Raw genomic sequence first — 19055 nt, 5'->3', positions numbered from 1 at the left:
ACACAGCACCATCACAGCGCCAACACAGCGCCAACACTGCGCCAACACTGCGCCAACACTGCGCCAACACTGCGCCAACACTGCGCCATCACAGTACCAACACTGCGCCAACACTGCGCCAACACTGCGCCATCACAGTACCAACACTGCGCCAACACTGCGCCAACACTACGCCAACACTGCGCCATCACAGTACCAACACTGCGCCAACACTGCGCCATCACAGTACCAACACTGCGCCAACACTGCGCCAACACTACGCCAACACTGCGCCAAGACTGCGCCAACACTGCGCCAAGACTGCGCCAACACGTCGCCAACACGTCGCCAACACATCGCCAACACATCGCCAACACAGCGCCAACACTACGCCAACACTGCGCCAACACTGCGCCATCACAGTACCAACACTGCGCCAACACATCGCCAACACAGCGCCAACACTACGCCAACACTGCACCAACACTGCGCCAAGACTGCGCCAACACATCGCCAACACATCGCCAACACTACGCCAACACTACGCCAACACTGCGCCAAGACTGCGCCAACACGTCGCCAACACAGCGCCAACACTACGCCAACACAGCGCCAACACAGCGCCAACACGTCGCCAACACGTCGCCAACACATCGCCAACACAGCGCCAACACTGCGCCAACACTACGCCAACACTGCACCATCACAGCACCATCACAGCACCAACACAGCGCCAACACTGCGCCAACACTACGTCAACACTGCGCCAACACAGCGCCAACACTACGCCAACACTGCACCATCACAGCACCAACACTGCGCCAACACTGCGCCAACACTACGTCAACACAGCGCCAACACAGCACCATCACAGCGCCAACACAGCGCCAACACTGCGCCAACACTGCGCCAACACTGCGCCAACACTGCACCATCACAGCGCCAACACTGCGTCAACACTGCGCCAACACAGCGCCAACACTGCGCCAACACTGCGCCAACACTGCGCCATCACAGCGCCAACACTACGCCAACACTGCACCATCACAGCGCCAACACTGCGCCAACACAGCGCCAACACTGCGCCAACACTGCGCCAACACTGCGCCAACACTGCGCCAACACTGCGCCAACACAGCGCCAACACTACGCCAACACTGCACCATCACAGCGCCAACACTGCGCCAACACTGCGCCAACACTACGCCAACACTGCACCATCACAGCGCCAACACTGCGCCAACACTGCGCCAACACTACGTCAACACTGCACCATCACAGCGCCAACACTGCGCCAACACAGCGCCAACACTGCACCATCACAGCGCCAACACTGCGCCAACACTGCGCCAACACTACGTCAACACTGCACCATCACAGCGCCAACACTGCGCCAACACTGCGCCAACACTACGTCAACACTGCACCATCACAGCGCCAACACAGCGCCAACACAGCGCCAACACAGCGCCAACACTACGCCAACACTGCACCATCACAGCGCCAACACTGCGCCAACACTGCGCCAACACTACGTCAACACAGCGCCAACACAGCGCCAACACAGCGCCAACACTGCGCCAACACTGCGCCAACACAGCGCCAACACAGCGCCAACACAGCACCAACACAGCGCCAACACAGCGCCAACACAGCGCCAACACAGCGCCAACACTGCGCCAACACTGCGCCAACACTGCGCCAACACTGCGCCAACACAGCGCCAACACAGCGCCAACACAGCACCAAAACTACGCCAACACAGCGCCAACACTGCGCCAACACAGCGCCAACACAGCGCCAAAATACTACTCCAACACAGCGCCAACACAGCGCCAACACAGCGCCAAAACACTACTCCAACACTACTCCAACACAGCGCCAACACAGCGCCAAAACACTACTCCAACACAGCGCCAACACAGCGCCAACACAGCGCCAACACAGCGCCAACACAGCGCCAACACAGCGCCAACACAGCGCCAACACAGCGCCAACACAGCGCCAACACATCGCCAAAACACTACTCCAACACATCACCAACACATCACCAACACAGCACCAACACGGCGCTAACACAGCGCCAACACTAGTAGTTGGCGATGTGTTGGCGATACGGTTCAGTCCTTCCAGTCATGGCCGCCGCTGTGGCGCCACACCAACACTGTGTCTTTGTTTCCTCGCGTTCGACCTTCACCTGGAAATGATTACGCTGTTTCAGGCTGTCACTTACTGGCACTGACACACACTCACTGAGTCCAATGTTTAAACAGGGTGTTGGTTTGTGTGTCGTTCTGTCAGAAGACTGTTTTGTTCTGCTGTAACCTAAGCTCCTGAAGGCCTCTCACACACACACACATGGTGTAGGAATAACAAACTCTCAGCTCTGGGATGTTTACACACAATCCAACTAGTTTCCTGGGAGATTTTTTCCACTTTGAGATTTGGAAGATGTTAAATAATCTGATCGGAGGTGGAAAAAGGAAAACTCTGGCTATCAGAGTCGTGCGTGAGGCACATCTGGGACAGATGTGTTTTCTCCCGACTGTAAGGCGCTGGTTACATCACAGCCACAGGATGTGTTTTATCTTCTGTTCCCTCAGATCTGCTTCATCTCTTTAACTTCTCTGGTTTCTACCAAACCTTTAGAGCAGAGATACTCACTGCGCGGCTCCTCAAGCGTGAATTGGCGGCTCGCATTCGCATAGTAGCTTATAACAATATGGTAACAATAACAATACATTTTTTTCAAATAACACACAGCGAATACTGCACAGTATTAAGTATTTTTTATTAAGTATTATTTAAGGCTTAATGGTGTTTCCTAAAGGGGGAACTATTAAACATGGCAACGCAGCCCGCTTAAACCGCAGAGCACGCTAGCTCCTTTAGCCAGAGCATGCTAGCTCCTTTAGCCAGTGCGAGATGCAGGTACAATGGATCGTTTTTTAATTAAAGAAGGGCAAAAACCAGCACAGAAACCATCACAAAAACCAGCACAGAAACCAGCGCAGAAACCAGCGCAGAAACCATTACAGAAACCAGCACAGAAACCAGCGCAGAAACCAGCGCAGAAACCAGCACAGAAAGCAGCACAGAAAGCAGCACAGAAAGCAGCACAGAAAGCAGCGCAGAAACCAGCACAAAAACCATTACAGAAACCAGCACAGAAACCAGCGCAAAAACCAGCACAGAAACCAGCGCAGAAACCAGCACAGAAACCAGCGCAAAAACCATTACAGAAACCAGCACAGAAACCAGCACAGAAACAGAAACCAGCGCAAAAACCATTACAGAAACCAGCACAGAAACCAGCACAGAAACCAGCACAGAAACCAGCGCAGAAACCAGCGCAGAAACCAGCACAGAAACCAGCACAGAAACCAGCACAGAAACCAGCACAAAAACCAGCTCAGAAACCAGCACAGAAACCAGCACAGAAACCAGCACAGAAAGCAGCGCAGAAACCAGCACAAAAACCATTACAGAAACCAGCACAGAAACCAGCACAGAAACCAGCACAGAAACCAGCACAGAAACCAGCGCAAAAACCATTACAGAAACCAGCACAGAAACCAGCACAGAAACAGAAACCAGCGCAAAAACCATTACAGAAACCAGCACAGAAACCAGCACAGAAACCAGCACAGAAACCAGCACAGAAACCAGCGCAGAAACCAGCACAGAAACCAGCACAGAAACCAGCACAGAAACCAGCGCAGAAACCAGCGCAGAAACCAGCACAGAAACCAGCACAGAAACCAGCACAGAAACCAGCACAGAAACCAGCACAGAAACCAGCACAAAAACCAGCTCAGAAACCAGCACAGAAACCAGCACAGAAACCAGCACAGAAACCAGCACAGAAACCAGCGCAAAAACCATTACAGAAACCAGCACAGAAACCAGCGCAGAAACCAGCGCAGAAACCAGCGCAGAAACCAGCGCAGAAACCAGCACAGAAACCAGCACAGAAACCAGCTCAGAAACCAGCACAGAAACCAGCACAGAAACCAGCACAGAAACCAGCCCAGAAACCAGCGCAGAAACCAGCCCAGAAACCAGCCCAGAAACCAGCACAGAAACCAGCACAAAAACCAGCACAGAAACCAGCACAGAAACCAGCACAGAAACCAGCCCAGAAACCAGCCCAGAAACCAGCCCAGAAACCAGCACAGAAACCAGCACAGAAACCAGCACAGAAACCAGCAGAGAAACCAGCAGAGAAACCAGCAGAGAAACCATGCTCATCCTGAATGTCTCACTATGATTACAACAACAAACTACAAATACAACATGAAGAAAGTCGAGCACATGCACGCCAGCTTCCGCTCATCCCAGTATTGAAAATGTATTGGCTGTGTCGTTTCTTTTTTCTGGGATGTTTTATCTGCAGAAATGCAGATAAAACATCCCACTTTTGTGGTAAAAGTGGCTCTTCCTTTGACTTTGCTCTGCCAATGTGGCTCTGCTGAAAACAATAGTGAGTATCGCTGCTTCAGAGCGTAGAGGCAGCTCTGAAACGAGCTGTGCAGAGCTGCTTTGTGGAGGATGTTTACTCTGTTACTCTGTGTGTTCAGCTGAGCTGCGGCCATCGCTGTAAGCAGGTGTGTCATCCAGCTGCGTGTGAGGAGAGGTGTCAGCAGAAGGTGAAGCTCCGGTGCCCCTGCAGGAGGATCAAGAAGGTAAACTGTTGGGCTTTAGATGTAGTGATGCCGATACTTTGTGCTCTCTGTAACAATCATGAGCCTGCTGGGTGCATCCTTCACACCTGGACACCTGTTTTATCAGCTGATGAGCTGCAGCATCTGTAGCTTTAACAAAGGGTTAAAGCTACAGATGCAGTTAATTTCTTGTTTTCTCAGTTTTCTTTTACATAATAAAGGTTTATTAATATGAAGTAATTACTTCTGAATTAATTATATTGAAAGGGAAAAAAACAGTGAACTTTTTTCTGCTGTTTAAATGTTTTTATAATTCACGGGTCAAAAATGACCCATAAGACAATCTTTGTACCCTAGTGGTGTACAGCCCACATGGAAACATAAACAAAAATAAAGTCTGACTTTTTCTAATGATGGGGTCCCTTTAGGAAAAGTCAGAACATTTCCAGTTGGAAAAAGATAGTTTAAGGTGTTTTTTCTACAGCTAAACATGGCGGTGGCTCACTTTTCTTGTGTTTTTCTCCAGGAGTTTCTCTGCTCTCTGGCGGCTCAGTCTTCGGTTCAGTGTGACGACGTCTGCAGAGACCAGCAGAAGAGAGTCAGCCAGGTAAACTCACACCTGTACACTTCCACTCTGATTCCCACCCGGTGACACGCTGACCGATCTGTGTGTGTTTGTGTTCAGGTGAAGGAGGCGGAGCTTAAAGCGGCCGAGGAAGAGGAGCAGAGGAAGCTTCAGGTCAGTCAGAGAGCAGCACCGCTGCAAACTAACCCTGAACCAGACCTCCAGAAACCTTCTGACCCCAGCTGTTACCATGGAAACATCTGCAGATATTCACTTTAAAGCTGCTCAGAACTGAACTAACTCTGGTTCTGCCTCAGATTCTGGGTTTATGTTCATGTTGGAACATGTTTCAGTGAATCTCTGCAGCTGTTACCATGGAAACATCTGCAGATATTCACTTTAAAGCTGCTCAGAACTGAACTAACTCTGGTTCTGCCTCAGATTCTGGGTTTATGTTCATGTTGGAACATGTTTCAGTGAATCTCTGCAGCTGTTACCATGGAAACATCTGTAGAGATTCACTTTAAAGCTGCTCAGAACTGAACTAACTCTGGTTCTGCCTCAGATTCTGGGTTTATGTTCATGTTGGAACATGTTTCAGTGAATCTCTGCAGCTGTTACCATGGAAACATCTGCAGATATTCACTTTAAAGCTGCTCAGAGCTGAACTAACTCTGGTTCTGCCTCAGATTCTGGGTTTATGTTCATGTTGGAACATGTTTCAGTGAATCTCTGCAGCTGTTACCATGGAAACATCTGCAGATATTCACTTTAAAGCTGCTCAGAACTGAACTAACTCTGGTTCTGCCTCAGATTCTGGGTTTATGTTCATGTTGGAACATGTTTCAGTGAATCTCTGCAGCTGTTACCATGGAAACATCTGCAGATATTCACCTTAAAGCTGCTCAGAACTGAACTAACTCTGGTTCTGCCTCAGATTCTGGGTTTATGTTCATGTTGGAACATGTTTCAGTGAATCTCTGCAGCTGTTACCATGGAAACATCTGCAGATATTCACTTTAAAGCTGCTCAGAACTGAACTAACTCTGGTTCTGCCTCAGATTCTGGGTTTATGTTCATGTTGGAACATGTTTCAGTGAATCTCTGCAGCTGTTACCATGGAAACATCTGCAGATATTCACTTTAAAGCTGCTCAGAACTGTTTCTGAGGTTTATTTGCAGAAGGTTTCTTATGAATATTTACTGAATAGGTTAAATTGAGCTGGAGCTGAATCAGTCGGCTCTTCGGCGGTACTAACTGGTCATCCAGATGTGAGCAGCTGTTGCAGGTCAGCTGATCAGAGCTGTTTGTGTCCTCAGGAGGAGCTGGAGGCCTTTGAGAAGCGGCAGCAGCGAGGAGGCCGGAGGGGCAAGAAGCGGGGCAGGAGGGAGGAGGTGGACGAGGGGCGGGGCAGGATGGGCTGGAGGAGGTGCGCCGCCTTCATCCTGGTCCCGCTGGGCGGCGTCCTGCTGTCCGCCGCCGCCTACTACCTGCTGAGCGCGGCCTGAGGGAGCCGCTGAACTGTTCTGTAGTTTAAGTTCAGAGGAACACGGAGGAGATCTGTAACCCGCAGTGATGTTAGTCGGCCGCTCTGATGGTTCCTCTGAATATCCTGATGTTTTCATCTCAGTTGGTCAGTGTGTCGGACGAGTTCTGGACCTGCTGAGCCCAGCAGAGAGTTTCTGGGTTCCACACGTTCCACACGTTCCTGCTGAGATGCTAAAATGTTTCAGAGTTTCTGGATAATTTCTTTTTTTTGTCAATTTGGAAAATTTGAAAAATAAATCATGTAAAACCAGCTGTGGGATGTTTTCCTGAGAACATGAAGCGTTTCACACAGAAAGACACATTAAAGGTTAATGAGGTTCCACCGACAGACGGGGGCGCCGCTGAGCACGGAGACGAGACCTGAACCCGCACCAGACCACAGGATGCAGAGTGAAAGGCTCTAAGGTGGAGGGTTCTCTATAGGGTGGAGGGTTCTCTATAGGGTGGAGGGTTCTCTTTAGGGTGGAGGGTTTTCTTTAGGGTGGAGGGTTCTCTATAGGGTGGAGGGTTCTCTTTAGGGTGGAGGGTTTTCTTTAGGGTGGAGGGTTCTCTATAGGGTGGAGGGTTCTATTTAGGGTGGAGGGTTTTCTTTAGGGTGGAGGGTTCTCTATAGGGTAAATGGTTCTATTTAGGGTGGAGGGTTCTCTTTAGGGTGGAGGGTTTTCTTTAGGGTGGAGGGTTCTCTATAGGGTGGAGGGTTCTATTTAGGGTGGAGGGTTTTCTTTAGGGTGGAGGGTTCTCTATAGGGTAAATGGTTCTATTTAGGGTGGAGGGTTCTCTTTAGGGTGGAGGGTTCTCTATAGGGTGGAGGGTTCTCTATAGGGTGGAGGCTTCTCTATAGGGTGGAGGGTTTTCTTTAGGGTGGAGGGTTCTCTATAGGGTGGAGGGTTCTATTTAGGGTGGAGGGTTCTCTATAGGGTGCATGGTTCTATTTAGGGTGGAGGGTTCTCTATAGGGTGGAGGGTTTTCTTTAGGGTGGAGGGTTCTCTTTAGGGTGCATGGTTCTATTTAGGGTGGAGGGTTCTCTTTAGGGTGCATGGTTCTATTTAGGGTGGAGGGTTCTATTTAGGGTGGAAGGTTCTCTATAGGGTGCATGGTTCTATTTAGGTTGGAGGGTTCTCTTTAGGGTGGAGGGTTCTCTTTAGGGTGGAGGGTTTTCTTTAGGGTGGAGGGTTCTCTATAGGGTGGAGGGTTCTATTTAGGGTGGAGGGTTTTCTTTAGGGTGGAGGGTTCTCTATAGGGTAAATGGTTCTATTTAGGGTGGAGGGTTCTCTTTAGGGTGGAGGGTTCTCTATAGGGTGGAGGGTTCTCTATAGGGTGGAGGCTTCTCTATAGGGTGGAGGGTTTTCTTTAGGGTGGAGGGTTCTCTATAGGGTGGAGGGTTCTATTTAGGGTGGAGGGTTCTCTATAGGGTGCATGGTTCTATTTAGGGTGGAGGGTTCTCTATAGGGTGGAGGGTTTTCTTTAGGGTGGAGGGTTCTCTTTAGGGTGCATGGTTCTATTTAGGGTGGAGGGTTCTCTTTAGGGTGCATGGTTCTATTTAGGGTGGAGGGTTCTATTTAGGGTGGAAGGTTCTCTATAGGGTGCATGGTTCTATTTAGGTTGGAGGGTTCTCTTTAGGGTGGAGGGTTCTCTTTAGGGTGCATGGTTCTATTTAGGGTGGAGGGTTCTCTATAGGGTGGAGGGTTCTCTTTACGGTGGAGAGTTCTCGATAGGGTGGAGGGTTATCTCTCAGGTGGAGGGTTCTCTTTAGGGTGGAGGGTTCTCTTTCAATGGGAGGGTTCTCTATAGGGTGGAGGGTTCTCTTTACGGTGGAGAGTTCTCGATAGGGTGGAGGGTTATCTATAGGGTGGAGGGTTCTCTTTAGGGTGGAGGGTTCCCTTTAAGATGGAGGGTTCTCTTTAGGGTGGAGGGTTCTCTTTACGGTGGATGGTTCTCTTTAAGACGGAGGGTTCTCTTTAGGATGGAGGGTTCTCTTTAAGGTGGAGGGTTCTCTTTCAGGTGGAGAGTTCTCAATAGGGTGGAGGGTTATCTTTCAGGTGGAGGGTTCTCTTTAGGGTGGAGGGTTCTCTTTAGGGTGGAGGGTTCTCTTTAAGATGGAGGGTTCTCTTTCAGGTGGAGGGTTCTCTTTCAGGTGGAGAGTTCTCGATAGGGTGGAGAGTTCTCGATAGGGTGGAGGGTTCTCTTTAAGATGGAGGGTTCTCTTTCAGGTGGAGGGTTCTCTTTACGGTGGAGAGTTCTCGCTAGGGTGGAGGTTATCTATGGGGTGGAGGGTTCTCTTTAGGGTGGAGTGTTATCTTTCAGGTGGAAGGTTCTCTTTAGGGTGGAGGGTTATCTTTCAGGTGGAGGATTCTCTTTCAGGTGGAGGGTTCTCTTTCAGGTGGAGAGTTCTCGATAGGGTGGAGAGTTCTTGATAGGGTGGAGGGTTCTCTTTCAGGTGGAGGGTTCTCTTTCAGGTGGAGAGTTCTCGATAGGGTGGAGAGTTCTCGATAGGGTGGAGGGTTCTCTTTAAGATGGAGGGTTCTCTTTACGGTGGAGAGTTCTCGATAGGGTGGAGGGTTATCTATAGGGTGGAGGGTTCTCTTTAGGGTGGAGGGTTATCGTTAAGATGGAGGGTTCTCTTTCAGTTGGAGAGTTCTCGATAGGGTGGAGGGTTCCCTTTAGGGTGGAGGGTTCTCTTTAGGGTGGAGGGTTCCCTTTAGGGTGGAGGGTTCTCTTTAGGGTGGAGAGTTCTCGATAGGGTGGAGGGTTATCTTTCAGGTGGAGGGTTCTCTATAGGGTGGAGGGTTCCCTTTAGGGTGGAGGGTTCTCTTTACGGTGGAGGGTTATCTTTCAGGTGGAAGGTTCTCTTTAGGGTGGAGGGTTATCTTTCAGGTGGAGGGTTCTCTTTAGGGTGGAGAGTTCTCGATAGGGTGGAGGGTTATCTTTCAGGTGGAGGGTTCTCCATAGGGTGGAGGGTTCTCTTTACGGTGGAGGGTTCTCTTTAAGATGTAGGGTTCTCTTTCAGGTGGAGGGTTCTCTTTAGGGTGGAGGGTTCTCTTTCAGGTGGAGGGTTCTCTTTAGGGTTCTCTAGAGAGAACGCACCTGGATGTGGTGTGGGTTCTGGTGTGGATCCAGGTGTGGGTTCTGGTGTGGATCCAGGTGTGGGTTCAGGTGTGGGTTCTGGTCTGGGTTCTGGTCTGGGTTCTGGTGTGGGTTCAGGTGTGGGTTCAGGTGTGGATCCAGGTGTGGGTTCAGGTGTGGATCCAGGTGTGGGTTCAGGTGTGGGTTCAGGTGTGGATCCAGGTTCGGGTTCAGGTCTGGGTTCTGGTGTGGGTTCAGGTGAGGGTTCAGGTGTAGGTTCAGGTGTGGGTTCTGGTGTAGGTTCAGGTGTGGGTTCAGGTGTGGGTTCAGGTGTGGATCCAGGTTTGGATCCAGGTGTGGATCCAGGTGTGGGTTCAGGTGTGGATCCAGGTGTGGGTTCAGGTGTGGATCCAGGTTTGGGTTCAGGTCTGGGTTCTGGTATGGGTTCAGGTGTGGGTTCTGGTGTGGATCCAGGTGTGGGTTCAGGTGTGGGTTCAGGTGTGGATCCAGGTTTGGGTTCAGGTGTGGGTTCTGGTGTGGGTTCAGGTCTGGGTTCAGGTGTGGGTTCAGATGTGGGTTCAGATGTGTGTTCAGGTGTGGGTTCAGGTGTGGGTTCTGGTGTGGATCCATGTGTGGGTTCAGGTGTGGATCCAGGTTCGGGTTCAGGTCTGGGTTCTGGTGTGGGTTCAGGTCTGGGTTCAGGTGTGGGTTCAGGTGTGGATCCAGGTGTGGGTTCAGGTGTGGGTTCAGATGTGTGTTCAGGTGTGGGTTCAGATGTGTGTTCAGGTGTGGGTTCAGGTGTAGGTTCAGGTGTGGGTTCTGGTGTAGGTTCAGGTGTGGATCCAGGTGTGGATCCAGGTGTGGGTTCAGATGTGTGTTCAGGTGTGGGTTCAGGTGTAGGTTCAGGTGTGGGTTCTGGTGTGGGTTCAGGTGTGGATCCAGGTTTGGATCCAGATGTGGATCCAGGTGTGGGTTCAGGTGTGGATCCAGGTGTGGGTTCAGGTGTGGGTTCAGGTGTGGATCCAGGTTCGGGTTCAGGTGTGGGTTCTTGTGTGGGTTCTGGTGTGGGTTCAGGTGTGGGTTCAGGTGTGGATCCAGGTGTGGATCCAGGTGTGGGTTCAGGTGTGGGTTCAGATGTGGATCCAGGTTCGGGTTCAGGTCTGGGTTCTGGTGTGGATCCAGGTGTGGATCCAGGTGTGGGTTCAGGTGTGGGTTCAGATGTGGATCCAGGTTCGGGTTCAGGTCTGGGTTCAGGTGTGGATCCAGGTGTGGTTCCAGGTGTGGGTTCAGGTGTGGGTTCAGGTGTGGATCCAGGTTCGGGTTCAGGTCTGGGTTCTGGTGTGTGTTCAGGCGTGGGTTGTGGTGTGGGTTCTGGTGTGGATCCAGGTTCTGGATCCAGGTGTTGGTTCCGGTGGCTCCAGATGTTCTGGACAGCTGGACCTGGTTCTGGCCCAGCTGGACCTGGTTCATGACAGTTGCACGTGGTTTTGGCCCAGCTGGACCTGGTTCTGGCCCATCTGGACCTGGTTCCGGACAGCTTGACCTGGTCCAGGACAGTTTGACCTGGTTCTGGCCCATCTGGACCTGGTTCCGGACAGCTGGACCTGGTTCTGGACAGCTGGACCTGGTTCTGGCCCATCTGGGCCTGGTTCTGGACAGCTGGACCTGGTTCTGGACAGCTGGACCTGGTTCTGGCCCAGCTGGACCTGGTTCCGGACAGCTGGACCTGGTTGTGGCCCAGCTGGACCTGGTTCCGGACAGCTGGACCTGGTTCCGGACAGCTGAACCTGGTTCTGGCCCATCTGGACCTGGTTCTGGACAGCTGGACCTGGTTCCGGACAGCTGGACCTGGTTCTGGACAGCTGGACCTGGTTCTAGCCCACCTGGACCTGGTTCTGGCCCATCTGGACCTGGTTCCGGACAGCTGGACCTGGTTCTGGACAGCTGGACCTGGTTCTAGCCCACCTGGACCTGGTTGTGGCCCAGCTGGACCTGGTTCTGGCCCATCTGGACCTGGTTCCGGACAGCTGGACCTGGTTCTGGACAGCTGGACCTGGTCCTAGCCCACCTGGACCTGGTTGTGGCCCAGCTGGACCTGGTTCTGGACAGCTGGACCTGGTTGTGGCCCAGCTGGACCTGGTTCTGGACAGCTGGACCTGGTTCTGGCCCATCTGGACCTGGTTCTGGACAGCTGGACCTGGTTCTAGCCCACCTGGACCTGGTTGTGGCCCAGCTGGACCTGGTTCTGGACAGCTGGACCTGGTTGTGGCCCAGCTGGACCTGGTTCTGGACAGCTGGACCTGGTTCTGGCCCATCTGGACCTGGTTCTGGACAGCTGGACCTGGTTCTAGCCCACCTGGACCTGGTTGTGGCCCAGCTGGACCTGGTTCTGGACAGCTGGACCTGGTTGTGGCCCAGCTGGACCTGGTTCTGGACAGCTGGACCTGGTTCTAGCCCACCTGGACCTGGTTGTGGCCCAGCTGGACCTGGTTCTGGACAGCTGGACCTGGTTGTGGCCCAGCTGGACCTGGTTCTGGACAGCTGCCAGAGTCTCATCCTGAACCCAAATGTTCTGTGAAACTGTGGTGATGCGTTTCAGGGTCACGTGACTGACGGCAGCGCACGCACGCTGCTCATTCAGTTCCCCTCATGTGCAGAGTACCTGAGCTCTGAGCGTGTGTGTGTGCGCGCGCGTGCGTGTGTGTGTGAAGCTGAGGCTGAATAAAGGGGCGGGGACAGAGCGGCTGGGCGGAGCCGGCGGGTCTCGTGCTCGGTTAGTTACCGGAGCAGCTCGCGGGCAGCAGGCAGAGAGATGGTCTCGCGCTCGGCAGCGGGCAGCAGCAGCAGGTCATGTCCGCGCGGCGGGAGACCTGCCCGCGTGTCACCTTCAGCGGAGCGGCAGCTGCGACGGTGAGTGTCCGCGCGTGTGTGTGTGTCTGTGTGTGTGTGTGTGTGTGTGAGCGCGCGCGCTGTCCTCCGTGTGTCCTCTGCGCGTGTTCTGCGCGTGCTCACCTGCCCGCGCCCCGCGGCTCGGACATGCTGCCCAATGGGACTGTTTTCTGTTTAAAGGGTTATTCTGCCATTTATTCACCTGTTCTGAGAGGTTTAAAGGGTTATTCTGCCATTTATTCACCTGTTCTGAAAGGTTTAAAGGGTTATTCTGCCATTTATTCACCTGTTCTGAAAGGTTTAAAGGGTTATTCTGCCATTTATTCACCTGTTCTGAGAGGTTTAAAGGGTTATTCTGCCATTTATTCACCTGTTCTGAGAGGTTTAAAGGGTTATTCTGCCATTTATTCACCTGTTCTGAAAGGTTTAAAGGGTTATTCTGCCATTTATTCACCTGTCTGAAAGGTTTAAAGGGTTATTCTGCCATTTATTCACCTGTTCTGAACGGGTTAAAGGGTTATTCTGCCATTTATTCACCTGTTCTGAGAGGTTTAAAGGGTTATTCTGCCATTTATTCACCTATTCTGAGAGGTTTAAAGGGTTATTCTGCCATTTATTCACCTGTCTGAAAGGTTTAAAGGGTTATTCTGCCATTTATTCACCTGTTCTGAGAGGTTTAAAGGGTTATTCTGCCATTTATTCACCTGTTCTGAGAGGTTTAAAGGGTTATTCTGCCATTTATTCACCTGTTCTGAGAGGTTTAAAGGGTTATTCTGCCATTTATTCACCTGTTCTGAGAGGTTTAAAGGGTTATTCTGCCATTTATTCACCTGTTCTGAGAGGTTTAAAGGGTTATTCTGCCATTTATTCACCTGTTCTGAGAGGTTTAAAGGGTTATTCTGCCATTTATTCACCTGTTCTGAGAGGTTTAAAGGGTTATTCTGCCATTTATTCACCTGTTCTGAGAGGTTTAAAGGGTTATTCTGCCATTTATTCACCTGTTCTGAGAGGTTTAAAGGGTTATTCTGCCATTTATTCACCTGTTCTGAAAGGTTTAAAGGGTTATTCTGCCATTTATTCACCTGTCTGAAAGGTTTAAAGGGTTATTCTGCCATTTATTCACCTGTTCTGAGAGGTTTAAAGGGTTATTCTGCCATTTATTCACCTGTTCTGAAAGGTTTAAAGGGTTATTCTGCCATTTATTCACCTGTTCTGAGAGGTTTAAAGGGTTATTCTGCCATTTATTCACCTGTTCTGAGAGGTTTAAAGGGTTATTCTGCCATTTATTCACCTGTTCTGAGAGGTTTAAAGGGTTATTCTGCCATTTATTCACCTGTCTGAAAGGTTTAAAGGGTTATTCTGCCATTTATTCACCTGTTCTGAGAGGTTTAAAGGGTTATTCTGCCATTTATTTACCTGTTCTGAAAGGTTTAAAGGGTTATTCTGTCATTTATTCACCTGTTCTGAAAGGTTTAAAGGGTTATTCTGCCATTTATTCACCTGTTCTGAAAGGTTTAAAGGGTTATTCTGCCATTTATTCACCTATTCTGAGAGGTTTAAAGGGTTATTCTGCCATTTATTCACCTGTTCTGAAAGGTTTAAAGGGTTATTCTGCCATTTATTAACCTGTTCTGAAAGGTTTAAAGGGTTATTCTGCCATTTATTCACCTGTTCTGAGAGGTTTAAAGGGTTATTCTGCCATTTATTTACCTGTTCTAAAAGGTTTAAAGGGTTATTCTGCCATTTATTCACCTGTTCTGAAAGGTTTAAAGGGTTATTCTGCCATTTATTCACCTGTTCTGAAAGGTTTAAAGGGTTATTCTGCCATTTATTCACCTGTTCTGAAAGGTTTAAAGGGTCATTCTGCCATTTATTCACCTGTTCTGAAAGGTTTAAAGGGTTTTTCTGCCATTTATTCACCTGTCTGAAAGGTTTAAAGGGTTATTCTGCCATTTATTCACCTGTTCTGAGAGGTTTAAAGGGTTATTCTGCCATTTATTCACCTGTTCTGAGAGGTTTAAAGGGTTATTCTGCCATTTATTTACCTGTTCTAAAAGGTTTAAAGGGTTATTCTGCCATTTATTCACCTGTCTGAAAGGTTTAAAGGGTTATTCTGCCATTTATTCACCTGTTCTGAGAGGTTTAAAGGGTTATTCTGCCATTTATTTACCTGTTCTGAAAGGTTTAAAGGGTTATTCTGCCATTTATTTACCTGTTCTAAAAGGTTTAAAGGGTTATTCTGCCATTTATTCACCTGTTCTGAAAGGTTTAAAGGGTTATTCTGCCATTTATTTACCTGTTCTAAAAGGTTTAAAGGGTTATTCTGCCATTTATTCACCTGTTCTGAGAGGTTTAAAGGGTCATTCTGCCATTTATTCACCTGTTCTGAAAGGTTTAAAGGGTTATTCTGCCATTTATTCACCTGTCTGAAAGGTTTAAAGGGTTATTCTGCCATTTATTCACCTGTTCTGAGAGGTTTAAAGGGTTATTCTGCCATTTATTCACCTGTTCTGAGAGGTTTAAAGGGTTATTCTGCCATTTATTCACCTGTTCTGAAAGGTTTAAAGGGTTATTCTGCCATTTATTCACCTGTTCTGAGAGGTTTAAAGGGTCATTCTGCCATTTATTCACCTGTTCTGAGAGGTTTAAAGGGTTATTCTGCCATTTATTCACCTGTTCTGAGAGGTTTAAAGGGTCATTCTGCCATTTATTCACCTGTTCTGAAAGGTTTAAAGGGTTATTCTGCCATTTATTCACCTGTTCTGAAAGGTTTAAAGGGTTATTCTGCCATTTATTCACCTGTTCTGAACGGGTTAAAGGGTTATTCTGCCATTTATTCACCTGTTCTGAGAGGTTTAAAGGGTTATTCTGCCATTTATTCACCTGTTCTGAAAGGTTTAAAGGGTTATTCTGCCATTTATTCACCTGTTCTGAAAGGTTTAAAGGGTTATTCTGCCATTTATTCACCTGTTCTGAGAGGTTTAAAGGGTCATTCTGCCATTTATTCACCTGTTCTGAAAGGTTTAAAGGGTTTTTCTGCCATTTATTCACCTGTTCTGAAAGGTTTAAAGGGTTATTCTGCCATTTATTCACCTGTTCTGAGAGGTTTAAAGGGTTATTCTGCCATTTATTTACCTGTTCTAAAAGGTTTAAAGGGTTATTCTGCCATTTATTCACCTGTTCTGAGAGGTTTAAAGGGTTATTCTGCCATTTATTCACCTGTCTGAAAGGTTTAAAGGGTTATTCTGCCATTTATTCACCTGTTCTGAGAGGTTTAAAGGGTCATTCTGCCATTTATTCACCTGTTCTGAGAGGTTTAAAGGGTTATTCTGCCATTTATTCACCTGTTCTGAGAGGTTTAAAGGGTTATTCTGCCATTTATTCACCTGTTCTGAAAGGTTTAAAGGGTTATTCTGCCATTTATTCACCTGTTCTGAACGGGTTAAAGGGTTATTCTGCCATTTATTCACCTGTTCTGAGAGGTTTAAAGGGTTATTCTGCCATTTATTCACCTGTTCTGAAAGGTTTAAAGGGTTATTCTGCCATTTATTCACCTGTTCTGAAAGGTTTAAAGGGTTATTCTGCCATTTATTCACCTGTTCTGAGAGGTTTAAAGGGTCATTCTGCCATTTATTCACCTGTTCTGAAAGGTTTAAAGGGTTTTTCTGCCATTTATTCACCTGTTCTGAAAGGTTTAAAGGGTTATTCTGCCATTTATTCACCTGTTCTGAGAGGTTTAAAGGGTTATTCTGCCATTTATTTACCTGTTCTAAAAGGTTTAAAGGGTTATTCTGCCATTTATTCACCTGTTCTGAGAGGTTTAAAGGGTTATTCTGCCATTTATTCACCTGTCTGAAAGGTTTAAAGGGTTATTCTGCCATTTATTCACCTGTTCTGAAAGGTTTAAAGGGTTTTTCTGCCATTTATTCACCTGTTCTGAAAGGTTTAAAGGGTTATTCTGCCATTTATTCACCTGTTCTGAGAGGTTTAAAGGGTTATTCTGCCATTTATTTACCTGTTCTAAAAGGTTTAAAGGGTTATTCTGCCATTTATTCACCTGTTCTGAGAGGTTTAAAGGGTTATTCTGCCATTTATTCACCTGTCTGAAAGGTTTAAAGGGTTATTCTGCCATTTATTCACCTGTTCTGAGAGGTTTAAAGGTTTATTCTGCCATTTATTCACCTGTTCTGAGAGGTTTAAAGGGTTATTCTGCCATTTATTCACCTGTTCTGAAAGGTTTAAAGGGTTATTCTGCCATTTATTCACCTGTTCTGAGAGGTTTAAAGGGTTATTCTGCCATTTATTCACCTGTTCTGAAAGGTTTAAAGGGTTATTCTGCCATTTATTCACCTGTTCTGAGAGGTTTAAAGGGTTATTCTGCCATTTATTCACCTGTTCTGAGAGGTTTAAAGGGTTATTCTGCCATTTATTCACCTGTCTGAAAGGTTTAAAGGGTTATTCTGCCATTTAGTCACCTTTTCTGAGAGGTTTAAAGGGTTATTCTGCCATTTATTCACCTGTTCTGAAAGGTTTAAAGGGTTATTCTGCCATTTATTCACCTGTCTGAAAGGTTTAAAGGGTTATTCTGCCATTTAGTCACCTATTCTGATAGGTTTAAAGGGTTATTCTGCCATTTATTCACCTGTTCTGAAAGGTTTAAAGGGTTATTCTGCCATTTATTCACCTGTTCTGAGAGGTTTAAAGGGTTATTCTGCCATTTATTAACCTGTTCTGAGAGGTTTAAAGGGTTATTCTGCCATTTATTCACCTGTTCTGAAAGGTTTAAAGGGTTATTCTGCCATTTATTCACCTGTTCTGAAAGGTTTAAAGGGTTATTCTGCCATTTATTCACCTGTTCTGAGAGGTTTAAAGGGTTATTCTGCCATTTATTCACCTGTTCTGAAAGGTTTAAAGGGTTATTCTGCCATTTATTCACCTGTTCTGAGAGGTTTAAAGGGTTATTCTGCCATTTATTTACCTGTTCTGAAAGGTTTAAAGGGTTATTCTGCCATTTATTTACCTGTTCTGAAAGGTTTAAAGGGTTATTCTGCCATTTATTCACCTGTTCTGAGAGGTTTAAAGGGTTATTCTAACATTTATTCACCTGTTCTGAAAGGTTTAAAGGGTTATTCTGCCATTTATTCACCTGTTCTGAGAGGTTTAAAGGGTTATTCTGCCATTTATTTACCTATTCTGAGAGGTTTAAAGGGTTATTCTGTCATTTATTTACCTGTTCTGAGAGGTTTAAAGGGTTATTCTGCCATTTATTCACCTGTTCTGAGAGGTTTAAAGGGTTATTCTGCCATTTATTTACCTGTTCTGAAAGGTTTAAAGGGTTTTTCTGCCATTTATTCACCTGTTCTGAGAGGTTTAAAGGGTTATTCTGCCATTTATTTACCTGTTCTGAAAGGTTTAAAGGGTTATTCTGCCATTTATTCACCTGTTCTGAGAGGTTTAAAGGGTTATTCTGCCATTTATTCACCTGTTCTGAGAGGTTTAAAGGGTTATTCTGCCATATATTCACCTGTTCTGAAAGGTTTAAAGGGTTATTCTGCCATTTATTCACCTGTTCTGAAAGGTTTAAAGGGTTATTCTGCCATTTATTTACCTGTTCTAAAAGGTTTAAAGGGTTATTCTGCCATTTATTCACCTGTTCTGAAAGGTTTAAAGGGTTATTCTGCCATTTATTCACCTGTTCTGAAAGGTTTAAAGGGTTATTCTGCCATTTATTCACCTGTTCTGAAAGGTTTAAAGGGTCATTCTGCCATTTATTCACCTGTTCTGAGAGGTTTAAAGGGTTATTCTGCCATTTATTCACCTTTTTTGAAAGGTTTAAAGGGTTATTCTGCAATTTATTCACCTGTTCTGAAAGGTTTAAAGGGTTATTCTGTCATTTATTCACCTGTTCTGAGAGGTTTAAAGGGTTATTCTGTCATTTATTCACCTGTTCTGAAAGGTTTAAAGGGTTATTCTGCCATTTATTCACCTGTTTTGAAAGGTTTAAAGAGTTATTCTGTCATTTATTCACCTGTTCTGAGAGGTGTAAAGGGTTATTCTGCCATTTATTCACCTGTTTTGAAAGGTTTAAAGAGTTATTTTGTCATTTATTCACCTTTTCTGAAAGGTTTAAAGGGTTATTCTGTCATTTATTCACCTGTTCTGAGAGGTTTAAAGGGTTATTCTGCCATTTATTCACCTGTTCTGAAAGGTTTAAAGGGTTATTCTGTCATTTATTCACCTGTTCTGAGAGGTTTAAAGGGTTATTCTGCCATTTATTTACCTGTTCTGAAAGGTTTAAAGGGTTATTCTGTCATTTATTCACCTGTTCTGAGAGGTTTAAAGGGTT

General features: G+C 47.2%; 2 protein-coding genes across 3 annotated transcripts in view; both read left to right on the top strand.

Moving 5' to 3' along the window:
* Positions 1–7007, top strand: part of nfxl1 (nuclear transcription factor, X-box binding-like 1) — a 41932-nt gene extending 34925 nt beyond the window's left edge. For both annotated transcript variants that reach the window (XM_075451096.1, XM_075451097.1), the window contains exons 22-25: positions 4560–4664; positions 5170–5250; positions 5329–5382; positions 6529–7007. In XM_075451096.1, the coding sequence (XP_075307211.1) occupies positions 4560–4664; positions 5170–5250; positions 5329–5382; positions 6529–6717 (429 nt within the window). In that variant the 3' untranslated portion in view covers positions 6718–7007. The remainder of the gene's footprint in view (positions 1–4559; positions 4665–5169; positions 5251–5328; positions 5383–6528) is intronic.
* Positions 7008–12597: 5590 nt separating this feature from the next.
* Positions 12598–19055, top strand: part of LOC142368519 (atrial natriuretic peptide-converting enzyme-like) — a 42560-nt gene continuing 36102 nt past the window's right edge. Inside the window, exon 1 of the mRNA XM_075450707.1 lies at positions 12598–12730. Within this exon, the coding sequence (XP_075306822.1) occupies positions 12671–12730 (60 nt within the window). The 5' untranslated portion in view covers positions 12598–12670. The remainder of the gene's footprint in view (positions 12731–19055) is intronic.

Source organism: Odontesthes bonariensis, chromosome 19 (assembly GCF_027942865.1).
Source record: "Odontesthes bonariensis isolate fOdoBon6 chromosome 19, fOdoBon6.hap1, whole genome shotgun sequence".
NCBI lineage: Eukaryota > Metazoa > Chordata > Actinopteri > Atheriniformes > Atherinopsidae > Odontesthes > Odontesthes bonariensis.
The sequence above is the reverse complement of the archived record's forward strand: the minus strand, read 5'-3'. Positions and strand labels throughout refer to the sequence as shown.